The sequence below is a fragment of the Nelumbo lutea genome, chromosome 1 (genome assembly GCF_056320005.1).
Source record: "Nelumbo lutea isolate HS-2025 chromosome 1, American lotus-T2T, whole genome shotgun sequence".
Taxonomy (NCBI): Eukaryota; Viridiplantae; Streptophyta; class Magnoliopsida; order Proteales; family Nelumbonaceae; genus Nelumbo; species Nelumbo lutea.
Genome location: NC_142684.1, coordinates 147,358,591 through 147,369,366, shown reverse-complemented (window position 1 = coordinate 147,369,366; position 10,776 = coordinate 147,358,591). Strand labels below are relative to the sequence as shown.

The 10,776-nt window shown below is 35.1% G+C and overlaps 1 protein-coding gene across 1 annotated transcript; it reads right to left on the bottom strand.

The window, feature by feature from the left end:
* Window positions 1-2,299: 2,299 nt before the first annotated feature.
* Window positions 2,300-2,952, bottom strand: LOC148878226 (uncharacterized). Its single transcript, XM_088965097.1, has one exon. The coding sequence runs from the start codon at window positions 2,877-2,879 to the stop codon at window positions 2,553-2,555; it is 327 nt and encodes a 108-aa protein (XP_088821223.1). The 5' UTR covers window positions 2,880-2,952; the 3' UTR covers window positions 2,300-2,552.
* Between the last annotated feature and the right edge of the window lie 7,824 nt (window positions 2,953-10,776).

Sequence of the window (10,776 nt, the reverse complement as noted above, 5' to 3'; positions counted from 1 at the left end):
TCGGCTGGACTAGAATCCACCCCTACCTACAAGGGACAAACTAATTAGCAAGAGAAAAAGAGGATTTGAAGAGATTTGTCAAATGTGTCTTCAAGAGAAGGAATCTAGTATACATACATTATTTTTCATGTGCACTTTTACACGCACTTTCTAATTGATCATGTCCATGTGGTAGACCGGTTCAATGTAATTGACATAGATAGAGCTTAGAAGCAAATTTATAACACACACTCACGAGTCTGGATCTCCTTCCCTTAAGAACTCTGCCTATGTCTACCTATATGACATCGCAGCCACACATGGAGAACATCTCATCCTCTTACATAGTATTATATACAGGGGAATATTCCCAATGCACGGGGGTAGTGTGTTGTGAGTAGACGTGGGCAGAGTTCTTGTGGGCAATAGATATGGTGTCCACACATACAAACTACCATGGCCACTTTAATACAATATTACTTGTTATGCATATTTATAGAAAAAAAAAATCTATTATGCCAAAAAGATAACATACCGGAAAGGCATATTTTAGGAACAAGGAACGATACAGTAGTTGAGATGGTTGGCATTCCTCCGAAATTGGAGGTGAAATAAGATGTGAAAGGTAGGAAGTGTAAATTGACTAAAAATTTTCAAACCCTACCAACTGTGATGGGATTCAGTCACTGCAAGGCCCGTTCGAACAACCATTATAGCCTTGCATTGGAAATATCTCCCCATGAAATAAAGCACAAAAGTACAGAGATATTCCCAATGCAAGGCTGAAAAAGCTGTTCGAACAGTGTTCCCAACTGTGATGGGATTCAGTCACTGCAAGGCCCGTTCGAACAACCATTATAGTCTTGCATTGGAAATATCTCCTCATGAAATAAAGCACAAAAGTACAGAGATATTCCCAATGCAAGGCTGAAAAAGCTGTTCGAACAGTGTTCCCAACTGTGATGGGATTCAGTCACTACAAGGCCCGTTCGAACAACCATTATAGCCTTGCATTGGAAATATCTCCCCATGAAATAAAGCACAAAAGTACAGAGATATTCCCAATGCAAGGCTGAAAAAGCTGTTCGAACAGTGTTCAAACAGGCCTTGCAGTGACTGAAGCCAATCTCCTACCAACTTAGCCAAGCCCAGCTAAGCTCACCCAAGGGCCAAGGCTGAGAGAAACCTGAGTTGTATTAGGTTTAGGGGTGCAACTTGGGTTGGGCCGGGGGTTAGAAATTTATCAAATTTTCAATGGGCCGGAACCTTAACCTGAACCCAAAATGTAGAAATTGAAATTCTTCAAGTAGGGCAACCTAACTTGCAGTAGTAATTAGGCTACCCCGGCCACAACTTAGGCTGGGTTTGGATTGGCAAACTGAAGCTTTTGTCCTTGGGTTGTCTGTCAGTGACTAAATGATCTTTGGGAACTTTGAATATTGGAGCATGCATAGAGTATGTTAGAATTAGACAAAATTAAGCAAACTAGGCAAAACCCTGGCTAGACTAACTAAGCTTATTACTTTGAGATCCTCAAGAACTTGGGTTGAGATGTAGAAGAGATAATTATGAACTAATGCTCGAGCCCAGGCTCGCTCTTTATTATGCTTAATGATTTGATAGTAGGGTCATTGAAACCCAAGTTAACGCTGGCATTCCATGTGAAGCTTCAATGGATAATTCGCTTGCATAGCACTTAAGGCTATGTTTGGTCTGAAGGAAAAGGTAGGGAAAAGAAGGGAAAGACAGGAAAACCTATACAATATTTGTATTTTCCTACCTTTCCCTGCATGTTCCTTCAAACCAAACATAACCTAAAGGAGAAACCAGCTCCAGGCCCGACATGTATTAATTCTGCATTGCTGGCTATTCCTTTTACTTAATTAACTTGTTTAAGCCTTGAGACCTGAGCATACATTGTTGTCAATTCTTATTCGACGTGTTTCAAATACGGAGAGAGAGAGATGGAAATTGGCATCACTTTGTTTATGATCACCCTGTTTTTGATTGTTGGTCATGAATATCACTATAGCAGCGACGACGGGCCCTTATGTTAATGACTTGATGGACGACAAAATAACACAATGAATTGGTCGGAAGGAAGAGCCAAAAAAAATGGAGGCCGGTCGGTCAGCGTTAGGAGAATCCAATCCCCCACCCCAACCAATGTTTTGACAGGTTGGCATCATTAATTGACTTTAACCTGTAAAAGGGGATCACTGAATAGTGAATCCACAGAGAGAGAGAGATGTTTGTGGTACTCTAATCTGATTTACTTGGTAAAGCAAGGGATAGTGTGGTTCCCTTAACATGGTGGAAATAAAAAAAAGCGCCCTTTTCATTTCATTACACCTTCGATTCCATTCAAACAGTGTAGCTACACCTACAGAGTGACCTCCTCAGTAAAAAATGTAAAACATATTCCAACGACTATATGTTGTTACAGTACGCTTACCAAAACAGACGGGCGGTTACAGAGAAAAACCAAAAGAGATGGATAGATCCGATATTTTAGAAGTTGCAACCTTGACGTTGCGGGTTGTAGAAGAAGAAGAAGAAACGGAAGTGGAGAGTTAAGTGAAGATGGGAGGAAGAGTGGCGAGGGTGTCTCTACCGCGAATGAAGCGCTTCCATATCTTCAGTTTGGTCGCCACTTGCCTGTACACACAAGTCCTAGCAGCAGAAATGGTGAACAACATGGTCTTTCTAAGCCTCTTGAGTCTCTTCCCAATCTTCACTTTCAACCGGCATACTCTCACTCTTAGAGACCATTCACTTCTCCGCGAATCAGCTTGTTCCAGAACCTTGTAGATCAAGAACTGGGCTCTCCGATGAAGTCTCTCTTCTGGCTCTTCTCTCTCCATCTTCGAGTAAGCATAAGATCTCCTTGGAAGACTCATCTTTTCTTGATTGACTGAGAGAGATGGAGAGACACACTGAGTGAGTGGTCTGAGAGATGTAGTCTGAACTCGTCGTGGCACGGAGAGATGTGAGGAATGCGTATTTATACAGAGATAGCATTGGCACAAGAGCTAGCTTGCATTAGTGGTGGGCCATGGCCCATGGAGAAGGTAATCAGGCGATGATGCAGTGCATGTGGACAGTCAACATGGATCGACTAGTGACTACGGTTTGGAAGAAAATAATGGAGGAAGAAAACGATGTCATCTTAGCTGGCCTATCGTCATACTTCATGGAAATTTTCTCCTAATAAAAAATTAAACTCACCGAAACCAACTCACAGGGGAGATGATAATATATATATATATATATATATATATACCATGAATAGCCTATATAATATTTTTGGAATTTTCTAAGGATAAATTTTACTTTTTATATTTAAATTTATTGATAAAAAAATGAGGGCAAATAGGATAATTGATTCTTGATATTAAATGAGTTGAAAAGAGATAATTTAAAGATATTCAATCCATTCATTTATCTCTCATTAAATCTAATATTTAAGTTATTAACTTGCATTCATGTTCATTGAATCATATATTTAAGTCATTTTTGTTTATTCTCATCATTAAGTTCTATCAATTAAATTCATACTTTATAAATAAATAATTCCAATAACATAAAAACTTATACTTTTAAAATCTACCTAGAAAAAATAGTGTTTTCATCTAGGTGGTGGTAAGAAATTAAATCATTTTGGGTCAAATGGGTTACATGTTGCCACAACTAAATAATAAAATTAAACAAAATTGGGAACATTTTTGACATACATATTAAACAACAATAAGTATGATAAATAAGAAATGTTTTTATTAATGATAGAAATGGAATGTGAAATTTAAAACCAATTGGAAATAAAAATATTTTTCCATTCTCTCTCATTAAATCCTATATTTAAGATATATTTTTTTCATCATTAAATTCTTGTAATTAAATCCACAATATTAATTTTAATAGTATAAAAATAAATCTTTTGAAAAGTAATTTGAAAACAAAACCATTTTCTCCCCTCCCGATGGTGGGCAACCACTTTGACCATCTGGTGTCAAAGGGATTAATAAATAATGTCATAATTAAATAATAAAAAATTAAAATATATAACTATGAAGTGTAAGAAGTATTTTTATTAATGATAAAAATAGAATGACAAATTCAAAATACCTGAAAATTAAATGATGTAATAGTCAAATAATAAAATTTGTAATAATAAAAAATACAAAGAATTACAAAAATTAAAAAAAATGATTGTGAAAATTTTGGGTACATATCTAATGTTATATATTTATAAAAAAATAAAATATTGGGCACATCTATAATATTGTGCATTCATTATATTAAACAAAAATAAGTTTTATACATAAAAAAAATGATTTTATCAGTGATGAAAATGTAATACAAAATTTAGTGTTAACATAGAAATCAAACAATTTTTATTTTTAGATGGTGGGTTAGTGGTTTGAGTCAAATGACACCATAGACAAACAAAAATTAAGTGTAAAAAGTAAAAAATGGTTTATATAATCTAAATGAAATATATAATTTAAAGAAAAAATTGTAGTCAGTTGTGCATTTAAAATTAAGCTACAAATTGATTCAAAAACCAACAAAACTCTAACAACCGGCTCTACATTTCAAATTATAAAAACCCCCATCATATCTATAGAGAATGTAAATACAGAAACCAAAAACCATTTTTATTTATTTGCAAATCACATAATCATTGAGCAGATAAAGATGACTCTGAGTGAGATAGTGTAAGGGAGATTGATAGAAAGAGAGAGAGAGAGACTAAAAACCTTTTTTTATTTTCCAATCACCCAACATTAAAAGGTAATTTCAATATAACTTTTTGTTGTGTCCAACATGGATTAAGAGTCCCAAGTTGACAACAACCACATATGCCTTTGATGACATAGCTAGGGTTTTTATAATTTGAAATGTAGAGCCAGTTGTCAGAGTTATGTTGGTTTATGGACCAACTTGTAGCCTAATTTTAAATATACAACCGACTTTAACTATAATTTTCCCTAATTTAAAACTAATCCAAAAGCAATGCTATTTTCTTATCTAGATGGTGGGTCAATGATCCAACTTTTCCAAGAAACCCATGATGTCATAATTGAATAGCAAATATTTAAGTTTATTTTTAATCATATTGTTACTTTTGTTAATTTTTTATTTCTATTTTAACTATGATATATACATGGTTTTTAAAAATGAACCAGTGATCGAACCGGTCAAGGGTTTGTTACCGGTTTGAACGGTCTGACCGTTTGACCCAAACGGCCGGCCCATTTTGACATAAAAATTAAAAAAATAAAAATTTTAAAAAAATTGGAAAATGGTCAAAACCGTTCAAACAATTAACCAGTCGGTTCAGCGGTTTGCTGACCAAAATCAACGATTTTGGTAGAAAATAGAACCAGTCAGGTGACCGGTTCCCGATTTTTCTGGTCCGGTTTTGAAAACCATGATGATATATCTAATCATTAATATGAAGAAAATTTTCTCACATGCAACGCATATATGAAAGTAACTGCATCCATATATAATTAGTGAATCTCAGACACTTCTTGAAAGTATTTCTATAGCTTCCCATTTGGGAGATCAACGATGCAATTTTTGAATGTGATGCTGAAGCTATAATAATCTCTTGTTGGAGGACCATTTGGGTGATGTTTCTGATGTATGGCTGTAATGGCTGTTCAGACTGTCGTCTATTGGAATCCTGTATATTGGGATTAGATCAGAATTCCTCTATGGGGTGTGTTTATTTTGAATTCAAACCAGCCCCCCACAAGATAGTTTTTCACAGTATATCCTCGCCGTGTATTGGGAACACCTCATGATGATAATATCAAAAATAATGAGACATTATCAGAAAATGTTTTCAATACATGGCAAGAATGTACTGTGGGACGTTGTGGAAAACTATATTGTGGGGGGCTGAATTCAACTCGTTTATTTTCATTGCTGATTGCAAGAGTTTACTTTCTCACCTAAATGGCACAGTTACATTTTTGTTTGTTTTTTTTTGTTGCTACATAGGGCTAGGCAATGTGCATAACCCATGCCCCGTTCCGTTAACCACCCCCCCCCCCGAACCCCTAGATCAGATAATGGTGCCGCTCACTCCAACAATATGGTTGGTTTTGTTTTTTAAAACAAAAAAACTGCCACATTAGCAAAATGAATATAATTTTACTGATGTGGCAGTCCCAACCATATTATCATTATCGAACAACCCTTAAATTTCCACTTGTAGTAACACTCCTTTCATAGTGACATTTTATTGATGAAATAAACTAACTCAAAATATATATATATATATATATATATATACATGTGATGTCTCATTCAACCGAGCAGTCTACTTGATTGATAAGGTGAGCCTCTGCGAGTTAATGACAGGAGAAGAAATTAGAAAGTATAGAAGATACATCCACCATTAGGTTTGCCAGTTTAGTATGAATATTGTGAATTCAAGAAATGGCACTTAGATAGTTCAGATGGGTGGATAATTTGAGACGATGTCCGAATAAGTAGGATTGAAGCACAATGTCCACATTAGGTCTTAGCTTAAATTATTTGTAATTATTGTGGCTTTATCCATATAAAATAAAAAAATAGGTTATTATTGCAGTGTTTTATATGTAGAGACGGCACCGCCAGGGCTACAATCTATGTATCAGATTGAGAGAGCACTTTCATATAATGATGACTTTCCAAGTGATGATGATGAAAGGTCAAAACCAAAGAAAGAAAGCACAAACAAAACAATCAAAAAGCGTAGAGTAGAGAGAGAGAGAGAGTGCGGTTTGCCTTTATAAACAATTATTACTAAAATTTCCACCAGACAGCAGACACCGGAGGAGGGTGGATTGGGCCCATTATTTAAAAAGAGGTAAGCCAAAGAAGAAGAAGAAACTAGGGAAGCGTCAACATGGAACCCAGGAATCAGAAATAAAGCTTACTAAGTGAGTGGGGCTTCTCCCTCGAGAGTCAACTTTTTTGACAGCAACCTCTACTTCTATTATGCTAAGAAAGGTTATAAGGCCGATTAGAATAACCCCATGAAATTTTAATGAATACCAGTTGATTGATTATCATTTGTATAATTTGATTAATTTAATCTTTTAAAGTATTAATAGTGGGTGTATCGTATTGTATTATTGGGTTTTTGGTACATTTATTTAAAGGTATTTTCAGGAAATCAATTACTTTATTAATTAACGAATATAAAAATGTATAAAAATAAAATAAAATAAAATAAACGTATGGAGTAAAACTAAAAAGCATTGATACACCCTCGTCGATACATGTACCAATACTTTAAATCACGCATGAAATTTTTTATTTTCATTTGTTTCTGAAATTGTCACATCAATAGAAAGATAAAAGCATGCTCCTTAAACTATATTTTTGTTTTGAGGAACAAGTTGGTTTTGCTTAGAAAAACAATTCGAGCTTTGAGATGATGATTTTTAAAACAAAATAAATGTTGTATTATAGTTAATATGATTTATGAAAGAGATGAAATGTATTATATGATTAAAATCGAAAGTAAGTTTTTCAAACAAAAAAAAAAATCAAGAACCCATTTTTAATTTCAGTTTTAGAAAACACAACACATATATAATGTAGAGAAACGGGTATCGGGTTAGTGGGTTGAGCCAAGAATTGCTTTCTCGGGCACATTTTGATTTCAGACAAAAAGAATAGGGTGATATGCGAGTCACACAAACTGAGTGTATATGGCCCAGGCCCACAGAGTCGTGGATCCATGAACTATCTAACTGATGTGCCTAGAGATTCAACAGAGACCACTCAGGGTGGAATGTCGGCCCCGCTCGGCTCGACTAGAGTTCAAAAATCAAAACTCAGAAAGTCCTCTCATGGTTCATGAATGTGAAAACTGAAAAGCTTTTCGGTTCCCTCACTTGGCCTAGCCATACCCACCACATAGGGCCCACCTTATTGGACGGTTGGCAATTCCTCCATGGTTTTTAGCGCATGTGATGTAATATCTTTCCTCTCTTGAATTATATAAGAGAAGAGGGGGCGATGAGATGACGTGGCGTGCACACTAGTGCAACAAGTAATTTCAGTTGTTCTCAAACCACAAATACTTCCAATTCCAATAAATTAGTGATGAATGAATATAAACTATCCAGTATGAACTCACGCATGAGTCATGACATACATGCACCTCATGTATTTAGCCCAAATGACAGAAGCAATCACGCGTGCAGCTATGCTTGTTAGTCCCACCCATAAAGCACAAAGCTTTGGTTTTACTTAGACAGAATAGGCCCGTCAACTTTTGTACCCAGTCCAGTAAGGAAGGGTCCAGCCCAGCATGGGAAGCCCGATTAGGAAATTCAGGACTTGGGCCTTGCTTTTTATGATCAGTTCGCCAATTTGTAGTGCAAACTCGAAAGGTGTTCAATCAAAATTTTGACCAACAGTTTCAACTATAGCTAGGAGCAAGATAATGGTTGAAATTTGCGAAAGAAGTACGTAGATCTTATCCAGATGTGTCATACCTGAACGTCAAAAATTTTGAGTGGTTCTTATCTAAAAAAAATTGAGTGGTTCACATATATCAGATAGTGTTCTTTCCCCTTCTAGAAAAGCTGATAATGAAAGGGTAAGATTGGTAAAAAGTGAAAAATAACGACTTACCCAAAAAAATGCCTGTTGCAAAAGAACATGGGAAAGTAAATAATCTCATTTACCTGAATAAATTAAACAAAAAAAAAAAAGAATATGGGTAAATGCACTTAAAAAAAGAATATGGGTAAGTGCACTTACTCGGATAACTGTTACCTGAGAAACACTTACTCAGGTAAGTGCATTTACCCAGGTAAATGTGTTTCCAAAAAAGAACATGACCTTATAATTATTAGGGTAAAATATAAAAACCTCCACTGAATTTTCTGACAATCATATAAGCCTTCCCCATGTTTTCACTATAACAAAAACCTCCCTTTTAATTTTGAGATAATGAAAAATTACCTCCCTTGAATGTCATTTTAGACGAAAAATGGTGATGTAAAGCATTTATTTTTTAATGCCATATTTACCCTTAAGTTTGTTTGTATAATGTATGATAAAATACACAACATTGTTCATGTTCTTCAAACTCTCGAACCTACAACGAGCCAGGCGGATCCGATGACAGAGTGCACAATTGGTGAAAGGTTCTTTGAGCTTTTTTTTGTCCCCTCCTCTCTTTCTTTTGCCCCCATTCTCCTTCTCTTTCCCTCTATCTCACTTACATCTTCACCATAGCAGGCGAATAGGGGAGGAGCCATATCAATTGGTCAATGGACTCCATTTCCTGTACCACATAACTAGTACTTCAAGTAGGCATTTTCATCATTCTAACTTTATTTTTTTATTTAGTAAATAAATATTCAAATGCAAACGCACTGATTTTATCTCTGACATAAATCTCCATCTCTTGTTGTAAAGTGTCCCATATCTTTTATATATGAGTTGCAGTTCCCTATGATTCATGAAATGCATCTTTCCTTGCGTTGCAGAAAACTAAGACAACAAACATACCCAACTTGTCCTTTTCGTGAATTTTCCAACTCTTATTATTAGAAAAATGTTTTCTTCTTTTATTAATTGCTTATGAGAGTCTTAATAAAAATTCTCTTATACAATTTACAGAGTTCACAATTTTTGCTTGGGTTTACATGATTTGATCTGAAACTTGGTTCTTTTTCCTATTATTTTTCTACCAGGCCTAATCAGAGCTCATCAAAATTGTAATGACGATTATATAACTTCATCTATAACTCTAAAGAGGAAGATGGTGGTGTATAAATCTTTTGGAAGTTTCATATTGTTGTTATCGTTATGGATCACCAGTCCTATGAATAGGAGAAACTTTGGTTTCACAGTTCCAAGATCAAATCAAGTTTTCTACTTCAGTTTTATAGTTTCCATGATCAAATTAGGTTTTCTTTGTCCTTCGAATCTCTTCTTTATTCATCTCTTATCCATTCGTCTGTTTTTTTTTTTAATCTTCTCTTCTTTTTTCATCTTTTACTTAATCATATTTCTACTGTAGTTAACCAAATCTCTGGTCCAAGATTGCTGTTCCACTGCAGTGTCGTTGTTTCAACGGATGAAACCGGAATTCCAGGATAGTATTTTGTATTTTATGATTTAACATCTTATCAAGGATAAATATGGTATTTTAAAAAATAAATGCATCATGCCAAGGTTTTTCGTTTGGAAACACACAGAAGGGAATTAAGTGTACATTTTCCTAAAACCAAGGTTAAAAAAATCGACATGTATCAAATCATATTGGCCAATATGTATCATATCGGGAGTATTCCGATATGCCTCTACAGAGGGTGTATCGGGGTTCTGACTGATTCAGGGGGTGGAGGAACCTTAAAACCGCCCCCCTGAACCGGTTTTGAAAAAAAATAAAAATAAAAATAAAAATAAAGTATCGATACTGTCCAAGGGCATATCAGGTATATCAATATTTAGAACCTGTGCAAGGGAGGTTTTTATTATAGTGAAAACATAGGGGAGATTTATATGATTGTAAGAAAAATGAGGGGAAGTTTTTATATCTTACCCTAATTATTAATTCTAATAAAAAACCATTGTGATTGACTGCAGCCAAGTGTAGGGTGGATAATTGATAGAAAAGTGCAAAACATCAGACAGAGACAGCCCTCGGTTGAGAAGCTTGAGCTTGCTGTTGGGGTTCTGACAAAATACTCTGGATCTACTACCCACAAAATGTGAAACATCTCCCTATGAATAAAAGGGGAGATACTCCTAATATAGTTGTTATGT

Excerpts from the sequence above, each read along its gene's own strand:
- LOC148878226 (XM_088965097.1), bottom strand. The coding sequence starts at position 2,879 with ATGAGTCTTCCAAGGAGATCTTATGCTTACTCGAAGATGGAGAGAGAA.